The 25,569-nt window shown below is 39.8% G+C and overlaps 2 protein-coding genes and 1 pseudogene across 2 annotated transcripts; all 3 read right to left on the reverse strand.

The window, feature by feature from the left end:
- Window positions 1-178: 178 nt before the first annotated feature.
- On the reverse strand, window positions 179-8,417 carry LOC108998237 (annotated as a pseudogene).
- Window positions 8,418-14,369: 5,952 nt separating this feature from the next.
- On the reverse strand, window positions 14,370-17,376 carry LOC108998090 (glutamate-1-semialdehyde 2,1-aminomutase 2, chloroplastic). The gene is made up of 3 exons (XM_018974568.2): window positions 17,074-17,376; window positions 16,231-16,404; window positions 14,370-15,738 (listed from the first exon to the last, which is right to left on the reverse strand). Exons 1-3 carry the CDS (start codon window positions 17,263-17,265, stop codon window positions 14,671-14,673), a joined length of 1,434 nt encoding a protein of 477 aa, XP_018830113.1. The 5' UTR covers window positions 17,266-17,376; the 3' UTR covers window positions 14,370-14,670.
- Window positions 17,377-18,990: 1,614 nt separating this feature from the next.
- On the reverse strand, window positions 18,991-21,939 carry LOC108998162 (TPD1 protein homolog 1-like). The gene is made up of 4 exons (XM_018974663.2): window positions 21,923-21,939; window positions 20,878-21,127; window positions 20,390-20,461; window positions 18,991-19,748 (listed from the first exon to the last, which is right to left on the reverse strand). The coding sequence occupies exons 2-4, from the start codon at window positions 20,984-20,986 to the stop codon at window positions 19,411-19,413; spliced, it is 519 nt and encodes a 172-aa protein (XP_018830208.1). The 5' UTR covers window positions 20,987-21,127; window positions 21,923-21,939; the 3' UTR covers window positions 18,991-19,410.
- Between the last annotated feature and the right edge of the window lie 3,630 nt (window positions 21,940-25,569).

Here is a 25,569-nt window from a genome sequence, read left to right on the forward strand (position 1 = left end):
ACCCAAAACAGGTACAAGGTACAAAAGGTTTACAGGAGGTAAGACATGCAGGCACTCACTGGGCTAATCGTCTGAAAACGATCCTCTATCCATCCACCAATAAAACACCAACTATAGCTACAGAGACGACCAGTAAAAAAAAAAAAAAAAACGAGAAAAGAACTCAAAGACAATAGATCCAGGATTTCACACATTAAATCTGCCGTAAAACCTTCTCAGCAGCTGCAATTGTTTTTTGTATATCTTCGGAAGTATGTGCCAGGCTTGTCAACCCAGCCTCGAACTGTGAAGAAGCAAAATATACTCCTTCCTCCAGCATTCCCCTATAAAACCTTGCAACTTTGCGGTATCACTATTCTTCGCACCCTCTTAGTTGTAAACAGGCCCTTCTGTGAAGAAAAACCCAAACATCCCACTTACATACCCACCACATATAGCATGGCCAGTTCTTTTTCCAGCATCAAGTATACCTTGAACCAATTCGCCAGTGATCTTATCCAAGTGTTCGTAACTTCCTGGCTGCTGTAACCGCTTAAGAGTGTGTATGCCTGCTGTCATTGCCAATGGGTTTCCACTCATGGTCCCAGCCTGGTACATCGGTCCTGCAGGTGCTACCATCTCCCTAATCTCCCTTCTTCCTCCATATGCACCAACCGGCAGACCACCACCAATGATCTTCCCAAGGGTTGTCAAATCAGGAGTAACGCCAAATATTCCTGAGCTCCACCATAAGACAGACCGAACCCAGTCATAACTTCGTCAAAGATGAGAAAAACACCATTTTCTTTTGTGATTTTGCGTATGGCATCAAGGAAACCAGGTTTAGGAGCAATGAAACCAGAGTTCCCAACAACAGGTTCAAGGATGATTGCACAAATCTCTTCTTTGTTGGTCTCAAAGAGTTTTTCCACAGCTGATATGTCATTGAAAGGGCGGTTAAAGTTTCAAAAGTGGCTGCTTTTGGGACACCAGGGGAGTCGGGAAGCCCTAAGGTGGCAACCCCACTTCCTGCCTTGACAAGGAATGGATCAGTATGGCCATGGTAACAGCCTTCAAACTTTATAATCTTCTCTTTTCCGGTGAAAGCACGGGCGAGGCGGAGCACACTCATGCATGCTTCTGTGCCTGAATTAACAAATCGGACCATTTCGATGGTCATCTCAGCCAACATATTTTCCAGCAGGCAAGGAGCACCAAAACTGGTTCCTTTCTTCATTGTTTCAGCCAGGGCAGCAAGTACCTGCAGGTGAACAGTAGCTTGGGACATAATCCACAGCAATATCGGAAAGACTACCATGACAACTCAAAAACATACAGAGGATTAGAAGGGTCCAGCTTAGTGTAATGGCAAGTCAAAGCATAACAATCATAATTCTCCGGCTCTCTGACTTTCCATCATAGAGAGGACTGCGATGTGGAAAATCTACGTTTAACAGAGGGATCACTTCTCAACAAAGCACTATAACTTTTTTCATCTAACTAGAGTATCACATTACCAAATATCTGTTTTTATTTTCCGATTTTCAATCAATACTAAGACTGCAAATATTGTTATCGCAAAATGATTTAGAGGCATGACAAGTGTTATATAAACAAATTTTTCTTCCACCACACACAACATCCTTTGAGCTTTGCTCTGAGAATCAATATTGAAGCTTGTTAACAGGCAGAATGATATTGAGTTCTTAGGATTAGATAAGGATTACAGGACAGGGAAAAAGAATAGAACCTCATCATCTGCATGGCCAATTATAGCAACCCCCCAAGAACCCACATAGTCAATGTACTCGTTGCCATCTATATCCCACATATGAGAGCCCTTGACGGAGTCTATCAAAATAGGTTGTCCACCAACCGATTTAAATGCACGGACATGGGAATTTATACCTCCAGGCATCAAATTCTACCAAAACCCTTAACATGAGTCAGTAATCAAGAAATTGGAAATAAAATTCGCTATGCAACATCACAAACACAATCTTGAAGTTCTTTTACTATACATGAAAAATCATTGACAAGTTAGTGAGTTCTTCTACATGAAGCCGGTATTGTGAACACACCTCCACACCATGGGCGGAACTAGGATTTGGTGTCTAGGGGCGTTGAGCAAAGTGTGCGGTATGTGTCAACATAAATAATATGTACTTTTTACACGTGACTATATAAAAAAAATAATCATACGTCATAAAATTATACAATTATTCTCGACTTACTCATATTTTTCTAAGTTTTAAGAAAAATTTATAGATCAAGAATAAATATGAAAAAATATCTAATAATATAAAAGTCATTAGATTTTTATTGTATAATTGTATTACTATTAATAAGTGAACAAAAAAAAGCATGTGAATAACTAATAAAATATTCTTCACAAAAAAAAAAAAAAAAAATCTTCACATAATCTCTCTATCTCTCTAGAAATGTCTCATCAATCATCTAGCTAAATAAATTTGTTGCCTCTCATATGCAATAATCTTCCAGATTGTTTTAACTATTAGATAAATTCTCTTAAAACTTCTAGCTAGTTAAATGATTAATATGTGATTAAAAACATCTCAAAGATTGTAAATGAAGATTATGTACAGGTGATAGGCAAGAAACTCAATAAAGTCGAGAATGACTCAGATGAGCAAAAAAATAAAAAAATCATGTAACTAGGTAAGCTAAAGACAAGAAAAACTTATATGATATTATTGATATGAAACTAAACAAACCGCATAATGCACACCAAAGATAAATAAAGAGAGATAGAGATTGTTAGACCAATTACTTATGGACATTCCACACATGCAGCCGATATTCTTGGACTGCCCAAACTTGCAGCTGCAGATCAATCTTCTCCAGGATTCAAGTCATCAACGTAGTCAATAGTTTCCTGAATTTATTCTTTCCTTGTATCATGCTTTTAATTCTGATTTTCATGCTGTATATTTCCATACTCAACCGTGTAAAAGCTGTAATATTTTCTTTCCATATTTGTCTGTACATTGAATTATTTAATAGTGAATCAAGCCATAGCAGAGGTGTGATTGACCTCTCTGTTTTTCACCATTGTCTATCAAGTTCTTACATGGTATCAGCCCGGTAAGGCTCACGCCCAACAACAACGTTCCTATACCCAGCTTCCGCACACAAATAACCAAACTTCATGGCTTCCTCCCTTCAAACTTCACCTCAGTTTCCGAAACTGGATGGCCCCAACTATCTTACCTGGCGGATCCAGTTTCTTGTCTTCCTCAAGAGCCACGATATGGTTGGACTCGTTGATGGTACCAACCTTGCTCCACCTAAAACCTTGCCTGACGGACCTCCGAATCCTGATTACACTCGCTGGTCCAAACAGGATAATTGTGTTCTCAATTGGCTTTATGCGTCTATCACTGAGAAACTTATCTCTACCGTCCTTAATCTGGAGACGTCCAAACAAGTCTGGGATGCTCTTCAAACCCGGTTCTCTTCGGCATCACGCTCTCGGGTTGCTTTTCTCAAAAGACAACTTCAAACAATTTCTCAAGGAACTCGAACCTGCCTCTCTTACGTTGAAGAGGCCAAACTACTTTCGGATCAACTATCTGCTGCTGGTAAACTCGTGGATGAGCAAGACCTCATCACTTACCTCTTGAGTGGACTCAAACCGCAGTTCATGCCATTTGTCACTGCTTTTACGTTTGCAACCAGGGACAAGAATCTCTCTCTAGATGATTTTCAGACTGAACTCTTAAACTTCGAGACGTTAATGGAGGTCTCCGTCCCCCCTGTTCCTGCGGAAAACAGCTTTGCCTTTGCTGCTAATTACTCCAAGCCAATGGCGCAAAAGAAAACCAATAAAGGCCCACCTTTTTCATCCCAGAACCGGTCGCCTATACCAACTACACGACCTCCACCTCATGTGGGGTCCTCTAGCACCAGGTCAGATGCACCTATCTCGGGAGACAACAGACCCGTTTGTCAAATCTGCACTAAAAAGGGGCACATGGCTCTAGACTGCTATAATCGCTTCAATTTCTCCTATCAAGGCCGCCTACCCCCATCAGATCTTGCTGCGATGGCTGCTGAAGGAAATACTTCTTATGCTCAACAGGTATGGTATGCAGACAGTGGGGCCAATGCCCACATCACCAATAATACGGCAAACCTCACTACCGCACAGCCTTATGAAGGAGAAGAGACTATCACAGTTGGAAATGGCTCAGGTTTGGTGATTCAAAATATGGGTACCACATCACTTACTTCACATCATTCCAACTTTACTCTATCCAATGTTCTTCATTGTCCTAATGCTTCCTCAAATTTAATCTCTATCAATCAATTTTGTTTGGACAATGATTGCTATTTTATACTGACTGGAAATGATTTTTCTGTGAATGAGAACAACACGGGGCGACTACTACTCCAAGGGCAAGTTAAGAATGGACTCTATCCAATTGCAGGCAATAAATCTTGCTCAAATAAAATTTCTTGTTTTGCGGCTCAAGTCGGTGTGTCCACCACTCTTGATACATGGCATGACCGACTTGGCCACCCGTCTCAAGCTGTTTTAAATAAATTGGTTAATTCCAAACATTTAGATGTCTCTACATCAAATAAATCAAGATTTTGTTCATCATGTCCTTTGGGGAAATCCAAACAATTACCTTTTAGTGACTCAACTCGTCAAACGACTCGTTCTTTAGCTCTTATTCATTCCGATGTATGGACATCTCCTATGTATTCGGTTGGTGGATCGAAATATTATGTTATTTTTGTTGACGACTTTTCTCGTTTTACTTGGCTATATCCCATTAAATTTAAAAATGAGGTTTTCCATATTTTTAAACAATTTAAAACTCTAGTGGAAAATGTATTTTCTTGTAAAATTCAACAATTGCAAACTGATAACGGTGGTGAATTTACCTCCACCATTTTTAAATCCTTTTTACAAGAAAATGGCATATTCCATTGATTAACATGTCCTCATACCTCCCAACAAAACGGGATAGCCGAACGTAAACATCGTCACATCGTTGAAACCGGCTTAACTCTTCTTGCTCGATCCCACCTACCAAATACATATTGGCCAGATGCCTTCCTCACATCTGTTTATCTTATAAATCGACTTCCCACAAAAGTCCTCCATCATTTGACACCTTTTTACATGCTCCATAAAAAGGTTCCAAAATACTCACATCTTAAAATTTTTGGCTCGGCATGTTTTCCTTTACTCCGTCCCTATGACACTCACAAACTCTCCTTTCGTAGTAAAGAATGTATTTTTCTAGGATATGCCAGTCAACAACGTGGGTATCGGTGCCTTGACTATGCTACGGGTCGTATCTATGTGTCTCGAAATGTCCTCTTTAATGAGCAAGAATTTCCTGCAGCACGTGATAGCGTCTTCTCTTCCCCTGCCTCCACGAGTACGGTCTCCCCAGGTACGTCTTCTTCTCAGTTTCATTTTCCCCCATTGCCGACCCAAATCCCTACCACTACTGAAATTAATCTCGACATTCCCTCCTCCGAAAACCCAGATCCGTCTCCTATGCCTCCATCTACGGACCATTCACCCGAAGATCCCGAAATCCCCATCATCGATCTCCCCATCACGGCTTCCCCTCCCCCCTCCATTCCGTCACTCTCTACCCTGTCCAACACTCAAACCCATACCAATAATCGTATCACAACCCGATCAATGACCGGTAACTCAAAACCCAAAGCTTTCCCAGATTTTATCTCTCAATACTTCACTCGGCATCCCCTGCAGGTACTCTCCACGGTAGTCTCCGAAACTGAGCCCTCCACTTACACACAAGCTGTCTCTTCTCTTCAATGGCGTGCTGCAATGAGTTCTGAGTTTGACGCGTTACTGGCGAATGGGACTTGGTCACTCTGCCCTCGTCCACCTGGTAAGCATGTTGTTAGAAATAAATGGGTTTTTAAGATCAAAAGACTCTCTGATGGTCGGATTGAGCGCTATAAAGCGCGTCTCGTTGCCAAGGGGTTTGAGCAACAATATGGCATTGACTATGCCGAAACCTTTTCACCCGTAGTAAAACACACCACTGTTCGAATGGTTCTTGCTTTAGCAGTTTCCTTTAACTGGAATATCCGTCAGTTAGATATTTCCAACGCTTTCTTGCATGGGTTTTTGGATGAAGAGGTATTTATGGAACAACCTCAGGGGTTTATTGATGAAAATTACCCAGATTATGTGTGTTGTTTGCATAAATCTCTGTACGGCCTCAAACAAGCACCACGTGCTTGGTTTCGCCGTCTCTCCCAATTTATGTTAGAATATGGTTTTACTGAGTCCACTGCTGATTACTCACTGTTTATATATGCTACTGATTCAGTAAAATTATATGTGTTAGTGTATGTTGACGACATCCTCGTCACTGGTTCTAGCACAGATGCTGTTGATTTATTTATTTTATCTCTCAAGGATTCCTTCATTGTTAAAGATTTGGGTGAACTGAGTTTTTTCCTAGGCGTTGAGGCTAGTCGTGATCAACATGGCCTACACCTCCGCCAAACCCGTTATATCACTGATTTGCTTGAGAGCACCAAGATGGTGGGTGCTAAACCACTCAACTGTCCTTCCACATCTGGACCAAAACTCTCTTCCACCGAAGGTGAGCTCTTTTCTGATCCTACTGAGTATCGCCGTGTAGTCGGAGCTCTTCAATATTGCACACTTTCACGCCCCGACATTGCATATGCTGTCAATCAATTGTGCCAATTTATGCATCATCCCCGTGAATCCCATTGGATTGCTGTCAAGAGAGTGCTTCGCTATCTTAAGGGTAGTATTGACTATGGTCTCTATTTCTCTCCCGGTGCTATAAATTTACAAGCTTATTGTGACTCGGATTGGGCTGGCAATCCAGATGATCGTCGTAGCACAACCGGGTATGGTGTTTTTCTTGGCCCAAATCTCATCACCTGGACAGCCAAGAAACAACCTATTGTATCTAAAAGTAGCACGGAGGCGGAATACCGCAGTTTGGCCATCACAACTGCAGAACTATATTGGATTCGTATGCTGATGAAGGAGCTTGGTGTACTCCTACCCTCCACTCCAACTATTTGGTGTGACAATATTGGAGCAATCGCTTTAGCCTCAAATCCGGTGTTTCATGCTCGCACTAAACATGTGGAAGTTGATTATCACTTCATCCGAAAAAAAGTTCTCAACAAAGATATTCAAGTGAAGCATATTTCTACCAAAGATCAAATTGCCGATATTTTCACAAAAGGACACACTGCCTCTCGGTTTGCCTTCCTAAGATCCAAATTAATGGTGATCTTAATCCCCATCACTTTGAGGGGGGGTGTTAGACCAATTACTTATGGACATTCCACACATGCAGCCGATATTCTTGGACTGCCCAAACTTGCAGCTGCAGATCAATCTTCTCCAGGATTCAAGTCATCAACGTAGTCAATAGTTTCCTGAATTTATTCTTTCCTTGTATCATGCTTTTAATTCTGATTTTCATGCTGTATATTTCCATACTCAACCGTGTAAAAGCTGTAATATTTTCTTTCCATATTTGTCTGTACATTGAATTATTTAATAGTGAATCAAGCCATAGCAGAGGTGTGATTGACCTCTCTGTTTTTCACCATTGTCTATCAAGTTCTTACAGAGATGTCAAATCAAAGCTATTATGTTAATAGACTTAAGGATATTTGAGTGATATACTGTGTTTTTTAGTGTTGGGGGGGCAATCTTAAATATTTTAAGAACATTTACACTTAAAATTGTAATTATACAATATATAAGACTAATTTTCAAAACTTTGGGAGGCGGTACACAGTTCCGACCCTGCTCCACACCACTTACCTAATAAGATAGATTCAAAATTTTCATTTTCTTTTACAAATCAAATAATTTCATGTTAATTGGGTGAAAAATGTGTCCTTACACCAGCTTGTATAATTTATATTGTTTATATTGAATTTGGTTTAGAATACCAAATGGAAAATCGTAGATGATCCATTGCATATTATAGATCATATCATCTCAAAACCAACCTAATAAACTCATTTCAAGCAGCCTTTTTTAGTGTCCAATTCTCAAATTTCACAAAAACTCAATTGAGAAAATAACTCTACGGCCAAAACGTGAGATTTTGAAAGCAAAAACTGGAAATTGGGAAACCCAGATTCAATTACAACAATCCAATATTTTAGTTTAACCAACAAAGACGACATCAAAAAAATGCACACATAATTAGCAGGCTCGAATACCAACAAAACACATCCAAAAGCAATCCAAGAACTCGGAGTCCAGCCCAAGCTCAAATTAGAGGCTAAGCAAAGGAATTGTACCTTGGCGGCATTGAAAGCTTCTTCGGATTTTTGAAGAGTGAAATTCTTCTTCTTCTCGTCGAGCGAGACGGCCCTTTTCACGCAACAGCGATGAGTTGATCCGGAAAGCCTAGTCGTTGAGCACGACAGTCTCAGGCTGACTCCTCATCTGGTAATAGCACCAGCCGTTGTCTCTAGCTCTGGCTCTGGTACTCTCTGATGGGGTCTACAAGATAAGAGATGGTACAGAGAGAGAGAAAAGCGAGGCTAATCGGAATTATACAGGGCTACGAAATCCCCCCCCCCTATATCAAGTGATATGTCTCCCATTCAGCTTTTACAAACACATGCAAAAGTATGTGAGCTATTGGACCAGCAGCAGTCATGCAGATGGAATCAGGCTTTGGAGCGAGGTGTTTTTATTCCTTCTGAGGTTGAAAAGATACTGCAAATTTCATTGTCCCCACATATCACAGAAGATATGGCCAAAAGAATGGTATTTACACGGTAAAATCAGCTTATCACTTAACCATGGATCTTAAAGCTGATAGCGGTAGGGCTGAAAGTTCAAATCTGGGAGGAAGGGAAGCATTTTGGAGGCAGTTGTGGAATCTGAAATTGCTAAATAAGGTGAAAAGTTTTGCTCGGGATGCATGTACTGAAACTTTGCCTGTCAAACAAAATTTACTGCAGAAAGGTATTCTGTCAACAGGGATACGTGATCAGTGTAACTTGGAAGTTGAGGTCAGTTGTTGTCATGCGCTTTGTAGATGTACTGTTGTTCCACAAATATGGAAAGAACGTTGTAATTTGAGTGCTGATTTTTCTGACTTTTCTTGAGGTCTCTGGAAATATAGACACCTTGGATGTTTTCAGAATTCGGACGGTGTTCTTTAAAAAAATCATTGATAAATTCATGCATATGTAGATAGTTATGATACTATTAAGAATCACCAGCTTGTTACAAGGAAAGAGAGTTTTCAGAGTTTGGTTCAATAACTCCTCAAACGCCTCAGATATTGGAGCTATTTTACGTGATGATAGAGGCGAAGTATTGTTTGTTTTGAGTAGAAAGAAAGTGAATTTTAGAGGTTGAAGATGTTGAAGCTATGGCTGCGATTTACAAATGATTTTAAACTTAGGGTTCTCATCCCTGATTCTAGAAGGGGATTCATTTCGCTGTTATTGAAGCTATTAAATCACAAGGTGATAATTTCTCAAGACAATGTCCTTTGATTGCCGAAATTCAATTTTTATTACATCTGTTTGGGGACTGAGGTAAATTATAACCCATGTTTGTCGACAAGGCAACGAAGCAACTCATTTGCTTACAAAAGCACAAAATTCTATTTACAGTAAGTGCCAGCCCTACTTTCTTAGAAAGAGAGAGGCTCCTCCTTCTCTATAGAGACTCCCTCATATCTCTTCCGATGCAGGAGGGGGGCGAAGATGCAGGGGAGGGGCTCCTCCCTCATCTCTCCTTCCTCTCATCTCTAGCCTTCTCATTTTCTCTCTTTTTTTTTTATTTTTTTTATTTTTGTTTATTTTAGGGCTAAATATAGAGGAAGGCCGATCGGCTGCTCTGCTCTCCAGCATCCAACAACCACCATGCGCCCCACCACAGGCTTCTCGAGACGCTGATCCTTTAGACAGGCGAAGAGTTTTACCGAACGAAGTGGCGCGTGTGCCACACGCGCAACCCAAAGAGAGTATTTGCATTCCACGCATAACCACTTAGGATACCCATCTACCGCCACGCACGGCCTTTTTAGGTCCAGGACCTTCGGCTACTCCAGATCTGACCGTCCACCATACCTCCAGGGTGGTGCGTGGCTCTCACACGCCATCACAGCCGCTGTTTGTGTTATTTTTCCTCCAAGGTTGAAAATGCGAATCTATATCTTTTCAATATGTAATCCATTATTTTTCTATGTTTTTTTAATTTATGTAATGTCTTTCATTTTTTAGAACAAAAAAATTAAAAAAAAAAAAACACAGTCTCTTGGACGTTCATCCGTAGAGTGTGGCCTCAACTCTATCTTAGATGGAGTGTGGGGTTTGGTTTGGAGTAAACGGTTTGATTAACTCTGTCTTGGACAGAGTTGTGTTGTCTCTCAGATTTTAGATCTGTAGAGATTTGCAACATTGAACTAGACCATATCAGTCACGGGTGTGTATTGAGGAGCTATTAATGTTATAGTTGACTTGTTATGTATGTTTCAGGTCCAGTTTGTAATGTCCGTTATTAATGAATACAGTATGCTTTCTTCTCAAAAAAAAAAAACTCATTTGCTTACCAGAAATGCTAGGCAAGTGGAAGACAATGTAATAGTGGTATCAATGTCAGATATTACCCTTGCTAGAGTTATGATAGATGCAGCTATCTAATTCCATTTGATTGTAATTGGCTTTTATTATAAATGATATATGTCATTTAAAAAAAAAAGGGATGGGACTTAGACGACGCTGTTTTACATAGCCATAAAATAATAGCACCAACGAGGTGTAATTCGATTTGTAATGGTCACTTTTGGTGGCTCCGCTCAACCTAAACAAAAAGCTTCCCTTGCATTTTGTTGCGTTAGTTAAAGACTAACAAAATATTTTTAGCTTAAAAATTTTTTCAATTAAAGGCAAATGCTCGACCTAAGCAACTACTTGCCCACACGCACAATTGAATTGCCTGGAAGCACCTCAGCCTCAAGCCTCACGGACGCACAGGAACATCCCAACCCACACTCGGCTCAACACGTTGCATGGCCCATGCCACATGCTTCACCAATCCCTCCTCGAACAGAAGCTACTCGTCCAAAGTTTGCTCGCCCAACATACTCGCACAACAAGCTCGTTCAAGTATGTTCAGGAATGAAGCCCCTCGCCCCAACTGCTCAAGCAACAGACCACAAGCCACAAAGCCACTGTCTGAAAAATGAAGCTAGTCGGCTGCGTTCAGCACCATGAAATTCAATCAGCGATTTAAAGAAAAATAAGAGAGAGAGAGAGAGAGAGAGAGAGAGAGAGAGAGAGAGAAGAGAGGAAGGCGAAGAAATTGCAACCAGTTGCGGGAAGTTTTCATTCAAGCAAAAATTGACTACTCCTCGATTTGCCTTTCTCAAAATTTGTGTGAATTTATTTCTACTAACAAAATTGCTTCATGTGGTGTGGAACACCGACCACGTAGCCCCGCTTGGGCACTACCTAGACGTCCCGATATAAATCCATTGGGACAAATTGTTTGGCACTAACGTGCATGTGTGCACTGTCACCTCACTTGGCAGGCAACTTCTCGACAACTAACAACCAATGTTTAAGCGTATGCTGCGCATGTGGAATGTGCACCATGCATAAGCAATGCACGACACACATGATGAACAACTTACTCGCTCAACGTGCTCCACCAACTTCCTCGCCCAAGTCTGCTCGACCGATTTCAGTCAAACAATAATCGACTACCACAATAAAAACTCTTCAAATAAATTGTCTGGCATCGCAAGCACCCGAATCTTCTTCACCACTGAAACATGACAACCCACAGGCCTCATTGGCACATCTCCAACCTTCGCCACTCTCCGGCAAAGCAATTCAGCAGAGACAACCATCTCTGTCGACTAAGTCAAGTCCCTTGACTCGCCGCGACATAGCAGTCGGGTACAAGTCTCTTGACTTGTCGACCCTCACGCTAGCCAAGTCCAGTCCCTTAACTCGCCACGATGCATTGGCCAGGCTAGAGCCCCAGGACTCGCCCACACAACTAGTTGGAAACAAGACATTTGACTTGCCAACCTTCATACCACCTCTCCACAATGCATTAATCAGGCTAAAGCCCTAAGGCTTGCCCATAGACCAGTCGGATACAAGTCCCTTGACTTGCCGACCTTCGTGTCATCAAGTAGGGTCTCTTGACTCGGCACGATGCATTGGTCAGGCTAGAGCCCCAAGGCTCGCCCACATAACCAATAGAACACAAGTCCCTTGACATGCCGATCTTCGTGCCACCAAGCCGAGTCCCTAGACTCACCGTGAAGTTTAGGCCTGGCACTAAACCCAGGACTTGCCCAGATGGCCACTCAGATACAAGTCTCTTGACTTGACGACCTTCGCGCTACAAGCCGAGTCCCTTGATTTGCCGCAAAGTCCGGCCTGGCACCAGTCCTAGGACTTGCCCAGATGGCCCCTCAGACACAAGTCCCTTGACTTGCCGACCTTTGTGCTACAAGTCGAGTCTTTTGATTCGTTGCGAAGTTTAGGTCGGGCACTAGTTCTAGGATTTGCTCAGACGGCCATTCAGACACAAGTCTTTTGACTTGCCGACCTTCACGCTGATAAGTCCCTAGACTCGCGCTGAGTGTCACACTCGAGCCATAACCGTTACCAACAGGTTACCCTCGAGAACGAGCCTTTGGAGTTAATGGGCCTCCGAGCTCCACAACCACCTTGTGTGGTTTACTTATGGGAATGAGCTTTCGAAGTTCACGCAAACTCCGACATTAATAGTAAATCGAAAACAAAAACATCGGACGAACATATACTTTTCAATAACGACAAACATACATACAGACACATTGCCGGACTACGCATCTTATGTAGTCGAGTACACCTCCCGCCACATAGAGCTCTGCGCTCACATCTTACGCGATCGAGTACACCTCCCTCCACATAGAGCTCCCCGACCTCATCATATGCGATCGAGTACATCTCCCGTCACATCCAAACTCCACACTCGCATCTTACACAATCGAGTACACATTCTGCCTAACTCCCCGCCTGAAAGTCTTTATTGCTTAACACAAGTGAAGCGGACAACTAGGGACCAACTTTTACAGACTACCTCGATTGCATATTTTATCTTATAGATTTTCAATGTCTTTATTGGGATAAATTACCCTTAGAAATCGTGGGCAACTGAAAAATGATAAAATATCCTAACCCAGCCCACCAGGACACCACTAGGAGACAAGAGGAAAAATAGGAAGGTAAGATAGAAGTGTGTGTTAGGTGGCAAAGGGGACAATGTCAAGAGGTCGGGGATAGCATCTGGACAAAGTGGGAAAGGGAAATGTGGTCGGACATGCAAAATAGACTTCCATCACCACTATCGAGGCGCACACAAGAAGAGGATCAGATAAAAAGCAAGCGACCAGAAGACAAAAGGGGGTTCAACTTCGACTTCTTCTTCAACCTCTCATAGGGGAGCTCTAGCGAGAGGGTCTTTTCTAGCAAATATATTCAATATCTCCATTGTATAATAAGAAATGAGAGGCTATAAGAGACTGTAAATAAAACATATTATAGTAGATTTCTTCTCTCCAAACGTCCATGGGCATAGGCATTATGCTAAACCACGTAAATCTGTGTATCAATCTCTTTACTTTCATTGCATTTGTTTTCTATACACTACCATGGATGTAAGCACCAACACTATACGGCCGCATCGGACCACTGCCAAGGACACTGGACCACACCGATCGAGGCCCAAATCATTATACTACGTTGAGAAAGAAGATCGATGATTCATCACGTAAGATTGTCTGCTCGTGTTCCATATTGTGAAAGCAAACTGTGATAGAGTTGGTTTCCAAACTTTAGCTGCAGAAGCATACTGTGTCTGTTGCAGCCATCGTCGATTACAAGTTTATGTTGTTGATGACCCTAGAGTTGTCTTTCCAGCACAAGGGTTGAAAGGGTTGGCAGCATCCAGTGGCCGCCTTGGTTTCTACTACTATGGATTAAGCACTTTCTTTTCTTTTATTTTCTTTTATTTCTAATATTTCCTCTGGCCATTTCCCGTGTCATTTCAAATCCTTTCTTAAGTCGGTCTGAAAGATTGTCATAGTACCGCAAAGCTTTATATATCTGTCTATGTAACGACAACGTCTGAAATCAAATTTCAATGAGAAACGCCCGTCAGTTCAAGCATCGATTCTTTTTATGGTCGGTTTTGTTCCGAGAATAATTTAAGATTTTAAGACATTCAAGGAATTCTTTTCCTTATAGGAGAGGTATGAAATGGTGGGAACAAATGTGTTTCATTCTAACGAATCGCACGGTAGAGCAGTATCTACTAACTTGTGAAACCATGATAAAAATTCATTCGGCTTTTGATCATGCCGTAAAATGCCAATTCATAGAATTACTGTTACCCAACAAAAGATACGATATTGGGAAACAAGCTTTTACCTGCAATACACTCAAAACAGTTACAAAGTACAAAAGGTTTACAGGAAGTAAGACGTGCAGGTTCTCACACAGGTAATCGTCTGAGAACGATCCTCTATCCATCCACCAATAAAACACCAACTATGCTACAGAGACGACCACTACAAAAACAAAAAACCAAGGAGAGAAGAACTCAAAAAGACTATAGATCCAGGATTTCACACATTAAATCTGCCGTAAAACCTTCTCAGCAGCTGCTATTGTTTTTTGGATATCTTCGGAAGTATGTGCCAGGCTTGTAAACCCAGCCTCAAACTGTGAAGGAGCAAAGTATACTCCTTCCTCCAGCATTCCCCTAAAAAACCTTGCAAACTTGGCCGTATCACTCTTCTTCGCATCCTCATAGTTGTAAACAGGCCCTTCTGTGAAGAAAAACCCAAACATCCCACTTATATACCCACCACATATAGCATGGCCAGTTTTTTTCCCAGCATCAAGTATACCTTGAACTAATTCGCCAGTGATCTTATCCAAGTGTTTGTAACTTCCTGGCTGCTGTAACCGCTTAAGAGTGTGTATGCCAGCTGTCATTGCCAATGGGTTTCCACTCAGGGTCCCAGCCTGGTACATCGGTCCTGCAGGTGCTACCATCTCCATAATCTCCCTTCTTCCTCCATATGCACCAACCGGCAGACCACCACCAATGATCTTCCCAAGAGTTGTCAAATCAGGAGTAATGCCAAAATATTCCTGAGCTCCACCATAAGACAGACGGAACCCAGTCATAACTTCGTCAAAGATGAGAAGAGCACCATTTTCTTTCGTGATTTTGCGTATAGCATCAAGGAAACCAGGTTTAGGAACAATGAAACCAGAGTTCCCAACAACAGGTTCAAGGATGATTGCACAAATCTCTTCTTTGTTGGTCTCAAAGAGTTTTTCCACAGCTGATATGTCATTGAAAGGGGCGGTTAGAGTTTCAAAAGTGGCTGCTTTTGGGACACCAGGGGAGTCGGGAAGCCCTAAGGTGGCAACCCCACTTCCTGCCTTGACAAGGAATGGATCAGCATGGCCATGGTAACAGCCTTCAAACTTTATAATCTTCTCTTTTCCGGTGAAAGCACGGGCCAGGCGGAGCACACCCATGCATGCTTCTGTGCCTGAATTAACAAATCGGACCATTTCGATGCTTGGAACGGCTGAGATGACCATCTCAGCCAAAATATTTTCTAGCAGGCAAGGAGCACCAAAACTGGTTCCTTTCTTCATTGTTTCAGCCAGGGCAGCAAGTACCTGCAGGTGAACAATAGCTTGGGACATAATCCACAGCAATATCAGAAAGACTACCATGACAACTCAAAAACATACAGGGGATTAGAAGGGTCCAGCTTAGTGTAATGGCAAGTCAAAGCTTAACAATCATAATTCTCCAACTCTCTGACTTTCCATCATAGAGAGGACTGTGATGTGGAAAATTTACATTTAATAGAGGGATCACTTCTCAATAAAGTACTAAAACTTTTTTAATCTAACTAGGGTATCACATTACCAAATATCTGTTTTTATTTTCCCATTTTCAATCAATACTACAAAGACTGCAAATATTGTTATCGCAAAATGATTTAGAGGCATGACAAGTGTTATATAAACAAAATTTTCTTCCACCACACATAACATCCTTTGAGCTTTGCTCTGAGAATCAACATTGAAGCTTGTTAACAGGCAGAATGATATTGAGTTCTTAGGATTAGACAAGGATTACAGGACAGGGAAAAGGAATAGAACCTCGTCATCTGCATGGCCAATTATAGCAGGTCCCCAAGAACCCACATAGTCAATGTACTCGTTGCCATCTATGTCCCACATATGAGAGCCCTTGACGGAGTCCATCAGAATAGGTTGTCCACCAACTGATTTAAATGCACGGACAGGGGAATTTACACCTCCAGGCATCAAATTCTACCAAAACCCTTAACATGAGTGAGTAATCGAGAAATTGGAAATAAAATTCGCTATGCAACATCACAAACACAATCTTGAAGTTCTTTTACCATACATGAAAAATCATTGACAAGTTAGCGAGTACTTCTACATGCAAGCCGGTGTTGTGAACACACCTCCACACCACTTCCCTGACAATCAAAATTTTAATTTCCTTTTACAAATCAAATAATGTCCTGTCAATAGTGTGAAAAACGTGTCCTTACACCAGCTTGTAAATATAATTTATATTGTTTATATTGAATTTGGTTTAGAATACCAAATGGAAAATGTAGATGATCCATTGCATATTATAGACCACATAATCTCAAAACCAACCTAGTAAACTCATTTCAAGTGCGCTCTTTCTAGAGTACAATTCTCAAATTTCACTCTTAGGTCGCACAGAAACTCAGTTGAGAAAATAACACTGCGACCTAAACGTGAGATTTTGAAAGCAAAAACTGGAAATTGGGAAACCCAGATTCAGTTACCACCATCCAATATATTCGTTTAACCAACAAAGACATTAAAAAACGAACACAAAATTAGCAGGCTGGAATACCAACAAAACACATTTATAAAAACATTACAAGAATTCGGAGTCCAGCCCACTCTCAAATTAGAGGGTAAGGAAAGGAATTGTACCTTGGCGGCATTGAAAGCTTCTTCGGATTTTTGAAGAGTGAACTTCTTCTTCTTCTCGTCGAGCGAGACGGCCATTTTCACGCAATAGCGACGAGTTGATCGGGAAGAAGAGTCTATCGGCCTCCGAGAAAGCCTAGTAGTAGAGCACGACAGCCCCAAGCTGAGTCTTGACCCGGTAATAGCACCAGCCATTGTCGCTCGCTCTGGCTCTCGCTCTCGCTCTGGTGCTCTCTGATGGGGGTCTACAAGATAAGAGGAGGTACAGAGGAGAGAAGCGAGACTGCTCGGGAGTATAAAGGATGGGACTTAGACGACGTCGTGTTACATAGACGTAAAATAATAGCATCAACCAGGTGTAACCCGATTTGTAATGGTCGCTTTTGGTGGCTCCGCTCAACCTAACAAAAAATACTTTCCTTGCATTTTGTTGCGTTAGGTAGAGACTAGAGAATAACATAATATTTTTAGCTTTGAAATTTTATCAAATGTAAATGCAAAATTTTTATAATATGAGATAATTTTGTATTTGTTATTTCACTCAAAACTTATTTTCATATTAGATTATCTATCTATTAGCCAAAATAATAATAAAATATTATAAATTTAATAATATTCTTTTTCAAGTTTTTTTTTATTAACTTTTTTTTCTAAATTAAGAGTTATATGGAAATACATTAATACAAGTGCAGAACAATATTTTTAGAGTGTAGCAAATACATTTTAAATATTTAATATAACACCATTGAAAAAAACACATCTATCTATTACATTTTTACCTAAAAAAAAACCCCATTAATTTTGTACTAAAACAAAGCACAAATCCCCAAAAAAAAAAAAAAAATCCTAAATCTGAAAAATTGAACCCAGCAATAACAAGCAAAAAAAAATAAAAATTTGAAACGAAATAAATGGTACAAAAGAAAAGCAAAAAATGAAATAAGAAATTGAGAAATGGTGCAGAAGAAAAGGTAAAGAAAATAACAAGTACATGAAAATATTATTTAATCAATTTGGTCTAGCTACCGTGACTATCAAATATAACCACCAATCTCATATTAATGTAGCTAAAAGTCATATTATTTTAAAATTGCATAATCTAATATAGACTATTTTTGAGATCTATTAGTCAAACTCCTCATTAAATTTGCATTTATATTTATATAATCTAATGAGGATGCTCATCAAGATAATACAAGCTTAAATTTGTTACACCTTTTTTTCTTGGTCAGAGTAGCATCCTTCATCTCATTAGTAAGCTCAAATTAAATATTGATGGTGCATTAAAAGGAATAGTCCATCACTATTTTTATTAAGAAAAAATATGAGCTAGGGCTACTCCGACCACACATCCTAGACAACACACGTAGCAATCGTAAGCATACATAATAAAAACAACCTCGACAGCAAAATATAAATTTATGATTCACTATAATTGGTTTATTCCTTGGGCTCCCAAAATTAAAAAATTAACTTGTCGAATTCTTTTTTCTTCCTTCAAAAGATTAAAGGCTTGGACAGAGTTGGGGTCGATCTTTGAGGATGTTTCAGCAGAAGGCCTCGGAGTTGGAGAGCTGTTGACCAAGCGTTGATTGGATTGGATTTGTTTAATTGGCCATAACACATTTTGGGGTCGACCGAACCCAAACCCAGCCCAAACATGAGGTGGTCTATGACATAACAGTCCAATGTTACTTCTCTCGACACTTCTCAAAGGTTCATTGCTGGGAATCGACCTATTGCATTGTGACCCATGCGCTGGAGTTGCTCGTTGATCGATGAATGAAGAAAAAGGAGGGAGATTAATTTGGGTTCATAGGCTATTGATTTTGGTCTTGGCTCGACTTTTGCAAGCAACCTTATAATTAACGATGATATGGTGAAGGCAGTTAAATCAATTGTTCCCAAGAAAATAACACATTCCTCAAATCACACTTCCAATATTCACAAATGTAACAACCATATTGTGTATCACTTTTATTATATATACAGACAGACAACTATCCAACCCGAAAAAATATCAGTCATTATCCAACCAATTTTCCTTCCTCTCTTTCTCCCTCCAACCCCAATTCAGAAGACACCCTTTACAGTGAACACAAAACCCTCAATCGTTCGAAGTCCCCGGAATATAGACTCAAACCAACAACAAAAAAAGGAAAACTTATAAAGCCAAAGCAGAACCACTGAAACGAAAATGGGAATTTATCCTAGTATTTTTGGTATTAATCACCGATTTTAAGTGCTGCTTTGGAGGGTGGGCATTGCACGAGTGTTTACGAGTGCGCTGCTATACGTACGTACGTACGTAGTAGTGAGTTGGTAAGGAAAAACCATGCGTCAATCGCAGACGACGGAGGAGACAGAGAGAGGATAGGGGAATGTATTGGCATACTGGAAAGAAAGGGTTCGACCATTAGCCAAGGGCTTGCCGTCATTGACGAGGCATTCGTTGTAGCGAAGCCTCCTGAAGATCTTGGGGTTGATAAGGCGGGCAGAGCTAAACCAGCCACAGCTCAAATGAATGCTGGAGATGTCACAACCACTGACGCAGACGTTCATGATCTCAACAGTATAGGTGGGAATACCACTTGGGAGTGGGGGTGTGGGGCCTTGATTCACCACAATGTCCGACCTGCTACACTTGTCTCCCCTTATTCGGTTCGGTTTCACCATTCCTGTGCAAAAGCCAGGTGTAGAAGCAAAGAAAAAAGGGTCTTCAAAATCAGGCCATATATAATTTTACTTTTACTTTGCATTATATAACATAAAAGTCAAAAACATTTAAAAAGGCCAACACCTAACAACCCAGCCAATGGGGTATATCTTCTACAGACAAAATACACTTTTTGGGAAGTGAATCGTGATTCACAGGGAATAGAGCCTGAAATACAACTGAGGGTGCAGACAAAAGGAGCCCAAAAGGCTAGTTTTAAGTAAGGGGGTAGGGTCACCGTGCTCGTTTGCTTTTAAATTTTTCAATCAACAAAAGCCTCGTGTCGCTGTTCATTGAAAACTTGACAAAATCCAATAAATTGCAATTAAAAACAAAAAGCTTTAAAAGCTAATATTAACAATGCCACAAAATCGACAGCTAGTGGAAACGAGGGTGGCTCATTTGCCCACGAACAAAGACCTACATGCTGCTACACAACATAGGTGCCTAAAAAACGGCATCATGAATGGGTATAAATAAATAAACGTGATGGGATATTTCAGATCTTATCAAGGAGATCCTCTAAACAGTTTGATCTTCCTTCAAGACGGACCCCCCCAGGTTCATCAATTCAATTTAATAAGATGTGTGAATGAATCTTACCACGATGAAGAAGCATGCGATGCGGTAGAGTGAGCGTGGCGTTGTTACCGTCGGAGCTCCTGATCCTCATGCCTGCGAAAAACAGAAATGAGAGGAAAATCAGTAAACTAACTAAATCAATTCGTTTTGTTTTATTTAACTCTAAAGAAACAGAAAGACAGTTAGAAGACGCAATGGAATATGGAATATACACATATATGTATATGTTAGCGAATATAGAGGTCCCTCGTGTTGCTGAAAGTGAAAGCGAAGCCAAAGAGAAGAGTAATTAAAGGAGCACAGCAATAATTGAACGAATAAAATATTCGCACCAATAAAGAATTATGTGAAAGAAAGAGCTTACTGCTTTAGAATAATGGCGGAGGAATATCATGTATATTTTCCCGATACAAAATAACTCAGTTAAAAAAAATATCTATACGTGACGAGGAATGAATCATATATATATATATATATATATATATATATATAATATATATCATGAGAACCTGAGAGAAGCACAGGCATCGAAACGACACCAAAGAAGAACAATATCGTCGACGCTGCTAAAGCCACCGTGATTATTTGGAGCCTGGAGAAGGAGGCCGAGTGTGTCATCCTTGAAAGATGCCTCGATAAAAGCAGAAAAAGAAAATGGGAGGAGACTTGGTGGTGGAGCAGTTGAGTCGGACAAGACGAAGATCCAAAATTAGCCTCTAATAAACCGCCATGATTGAAGAGGAGCTCGGATACTGAAACCTGGTACCAGAAACTAATTAATATATATGTATATATATATGTGTGCACTGTATCAAATCAAAGAAATTAATCAGTCAAAAAGAGAAAAGTCAAGCCGTCGATGAAAAAGAAGGAGCGGTCGGGATTCGTACCTCGAAGCTAACACTCACGGGCTATAAAAACTAGACATGTACACTCACCCTAGAACCAAAAAATCTCAATCAAATAAAAGAAAAAAATAGAAACGACGGTGATTTGAACCCGAATCACGTAAAAAGCAGACTCAGACTCAATAAAGTTGGGGAAGAAGAAGCCACGTGGACACACAGACAGACAGATATACATACACGGAAAAGCGAGCTGATACAAAATACATACTTTTTCTATGTTTGTTCGGAGAAGCAAAATGAAATAGCAAAGTTTAAGGCAGCGGGAGGGGGCGAGCGGGGGGAGACAGCGAACAAAGAGCAGAGAGCGCAGCAGAGAGGGAGGCGCTGCTGCTGCTGCTGCTGCTGCTGCTGCTGTAGAAACAGCAGCGGATGTAGTCGTAGTTGTGCATGCAAAAGCTAAAAAAACGAAAAACAAAAGGGGGAACAGGGGACAGGGAGCAGGGAGCCACAGGGAGGGCAGGCAGAAGCTTAGCTCTCCCACTCCAAAGGGAACCAAAAAAAAAAAAGAAAGAGGCAAGGAGGGTTGGCGGGGGATCGTCCTAAAAGCCAGAAATGACAAAACAACAGTACCACCACCATAACCAACCTCCATTTGCTTATCTTTTATAATTTATTTTTTATTACTTTTGAGAGAAGAGACAATTACCTTTGGTATTAGGGATGTGGGAGACTGGAGCCGTGGTGGAAAAATGGTATACCCACCTCTATGTATATATACTAGTAACTGCACGTTTGCCTGTTGGCCAATTTTAAATTTTTAACTATAAATAGATAGAAGTCTATTTATATTTTTAGAATTTTAGAATTTTTTTTACAACACATTATACACACGATTTGAATAATATTTATAATTATAATACAACCACTTATAAGAATCAAGTGGCAATTATGTACAAATATTTTTAAAGTATATATTACAAGAACGATAAATTTTAAACGAAATATTTGAAACATTCAATTTACTTTGAAAAAAATGTTTACCCACCTATATATATACACTAATAACTGCACGTTTGTGTTGTTGACTAATTTTGTTATATTTTAAATTTTTAACTATAAACAGATAGAATTCTATTTATATTTTTAGAATTTTTTTCTTATTTATAACACATATTATACACACGATCTGCATAATATTTATAATTATAATATAACGACTTACAAGAATCAAATAAAAATTATGTACAAATATTTTTAAAGTATATATTACAAGAGCGATAAGTTTTAAACAGAATATTTGAAACATTCAACTTACTATGAAAAAAGGGTTTACCGACCTATATATATATATACTAGTAACTGCACGTTTGCCATGTTGACTAATTTTGTTATGTTTCAAATTTTTAACTATAAACAGACATAATTCTATCTATATTTTTAGAATTTATTTTCTTTTTTACAATACATATCATACACACAATCTGCATAATGTTTATAACTATAATACAACAACTTACGAGAACCAAGTTACAACTATATGTAGATATTTTTAAAGTATATATTACAAAAGCGATAAGTTTTAAACGAAATATTTGAAACATTCAACTTATTGTTTCACAAAAACCATTTCCCAAAACACAGGAACCATCAAAATTCTACTTCACAAAAACCATAATTCATTGTCTTTCCTTTTATTTTTATTTTCACGGTCCCTAATTTTCCCTTCAAAAGGGCTCGGGCTTCACTCGCTTTTCTAAGGTTCGATCATTATCCTAATTGTTGAGCTATTTGAATTCCTCAATAAACTAGAGTATTTCGATGATTGCTTGATCAATAGTTTCAAGATGCTCTAAGATTGGGAGCTTGAGCGAGCTTATGACCATCTTAGGTACGATTCTTTGTTTGGTCATTAGGGTCCTCGTCTAAGTCTGTAATAACTTCTACCATTCTAGGTAGAGAATAGTAGTGGAAACTATTACAGTGAGATTTCAAGAAATCTCAACAAATAAGCAGTCAACATATTGCAGATTATCACAAGCATATACAAATAAACCACAAATAATAGCAATCTATAGGTAAATGAATGCCTGAACATGAACTTGATATGAAAACTTTGAGATGTATGCGACCGACTTTTTTAATCGTCGAGCATCACAACTTGGGTATCAAAGCAGCCGAATGGGTCTTGCTCTTGGTCTCCGCCATCCCTGTTCACACCAGAGTTTAGCAGGTTGGCTGAATTAATAGCTATGTAGCCACATCATACACCTCGAAATACACTCGACATCTAAAAGTAACAAAGAGATTATTATTTGTTAGTATTCACATTTAGTATGTTGTAATTTTTACCAAAAATGTATGTGGCTACATAGCTATTCATTTAGCCAACCTGCTGAACTTTGGTGTGAATAGGGACGGCGAAAATTGGGAGCAAAATCCATTTGGCTGCTTTAATATACCTAGGTTGGGATGGTCGACGATTATAAAAGCCGGTCACATTCATCATAGGGAGCTTCGACGTGAAGGTATTCATTGGTCTTGTGTGGTTCAATTCATCCAATTGAAACAAGTTGAATGTACTCCCTATTAATGCCGTTCCTGAAACAGTAAGTTGAATGTTTCAAATTTGAAATATAACAAACATATAATGTCAACAATTTATTTTAGCTACAAGTGCATTTATATAAGTATAAAAAATTGAATAACATTGTGATACCCTGTATTTTAATGTATTTTAATTGAATGAGTATTTTAATTAATTTAAATATTAGTTCTCTTGTTTTAAATTTATTGGATTTCTCTTTAATTTATTTTTATGATTTTTAAGTTGTTAAATTTATTTTGATATGCTTTAATATTAATTATTTTTTTACATTTAAATTGCTCTTTAATTTAAATTAGTTTGTTTGTGGGCTTTAAAATTATTGTGTTGTTGAATTTTTATTATTATTTTATTTTAGCTAGTCATTGCGTTTAAATTATTTTATTTAACTTATTGTTTGGAATTCTTTTCATTGGATCAATTTTGTGACACAAGTTGTGAAAATTAGATCTCATTTCTTTCCCTCACTTTTTTTTTTCTCATTTTTCTTTCTCCTCTTTTCTTTTTCCTTCACTTCTTTTTTTTTTTTTTTTTTTTTTTTTCTGTTTTTTTCTGCTTTTTCTCCTCTCCTCTTCGACAACCCTCTCCCCTCCCCCGTCCGTTTCTTTGTCCTCCCAGTGCACCGTCATGCGCCTTACGCGGCCTCCACTGCCCCTCCCATTTTCTTCCCCTCCGACTGGTGTCCCTCCCCTTCCAATCTCAACCCATCTCGTGGTGTCGTTAACCGCCACGAGAGAATTCAAGCCGCAACCCTTTTTCATTCCAGTGTCATTATCGCACTGTCATTGGCCACCATCTCTTCACCACACCACCATTGTTCCTCCAGCCACCCAAACCACCCTTCCCCAGCTTCGATCTGCCTCCAGTGAAGCCCATCTATTGTATTTTTCGTTTTGTGCTTTTTGGCTTTTGACCACCACCCATGCCGCCACCCACGACCAACCACCACCACCAATAATTTCACAAACACCCATAAGCCCTTCCCTAGCCGTCCCAAGTCTTTGTTTGTCCTCATTCAAAAGTTAGATTTTTGAGACCCACGACCCTTGTCCATTTTGTACTATTGCATTGTTGTATTGCCATTTCTAGCACCTCTTTGATCCTCCAAAAATTATATATAGCACTGTAAGTATATTTTTAAAGAACTTTTAAGATTTAAATGTATTTTTGCACTAACTCATATTTACTGTGAATTTGTTGGTTGTGCCGAACTAAGTCCAAGGAGTAAGAGGGTTGGTTAGATTTGATGATGGAGTTTTTTGTGTGATTGGATTATACTGGGATTTGTTGGCTGTGAACATTTGTGTCGTGTCATTTATCATTGCATAATTGCAAGCATTTTCATGTTTGTAAATGAAAACTGGGTTTTTACATAATTGCATGCATATTCATGTGTATATTTGAAAATTTGATTTTCATGTGAGAAATGGTTTTTAGGTGTGTATGTATCACAACCACAAGTCGGGATGGAGTATTACCTCGGTGGAGCTCCTTTGGTCACTCGGAAGCGGAATATACTGAGGGCGTCCCCTGGATTGTTGCTGGGTGACAACGAAATCGGACTGGATGGTAACGCTCTCGTGCCGACTCTGTGTCCCCTCTTGCTGGTGGGGGTTAGAGGGTGCTTGGCCACAAACGAACTAGGCGCGGAACTAGACGTCGCTCGTTACGAAATCACTCACACGATCATTACCCGTAGTGTGACGAATGGAGCCAAGGTGTGCGAATGGTCCCAACTCACAAAAACGCTT

This window comes from Juglans regia, chromosome 2 (genome assembly GCF_001411555.2).
Source record: "Juglans regia cultivar Chandler chromosome 2, Walnut 2.0, whole genome shotgun sequence".
NCBI lineage: Eukaryota > Viridiplantae > Streptophyta > Magnoliopsida > Fagales > Juglandaceae > Juglans > Juglans regia.

Bases quoted from the DNA above. Each gene is read 5' to 3' on its own strand.
- LOC108998162 (XM_018974663.2), bottom strand. From the start codon at position 20,986: ATGACACACTCGGCCTCCTTCTCCAGGCTCCAAATAATCACGGTGGCT. The intron at 20,462-20,877 runs GTTCTCATGATA...TGTTTTTCGCAG, and splicing joins GATGCCTGTGCTTCTCTCAG to GCATGAGGATCAGGAGCTCC. The intron at 19,749-20,389 runs GTAAGATTCATT...GCTTTTGCACAG, and splicing joins TCGCATGCTTCTTCATCGTG to GAATGGTGAAACCGAACCGA.
- LOC108998090 (XM_018974568.2), bottom strand. From the start codon at position 17,265: ATGGCTGGTGCTATTACCGGGTCAAGACTCAGCTTGGGGCTGTCGTGC. The intron at 16,405-17,073 runs GTACAATTCCTT...GGGTTTTGGTAG, and splicing joins AAGCTTTCAATGCCGCCAAG to AATTTGATGCCTGGAGGTGT. The intron at 15,739-16,230 runs GTTCTATTCCTT...GTTCACCTGCAG, and splicing joins TTGGCCATGCAGATGACGAG to GTACTTGCTGCCCTGGCTGA.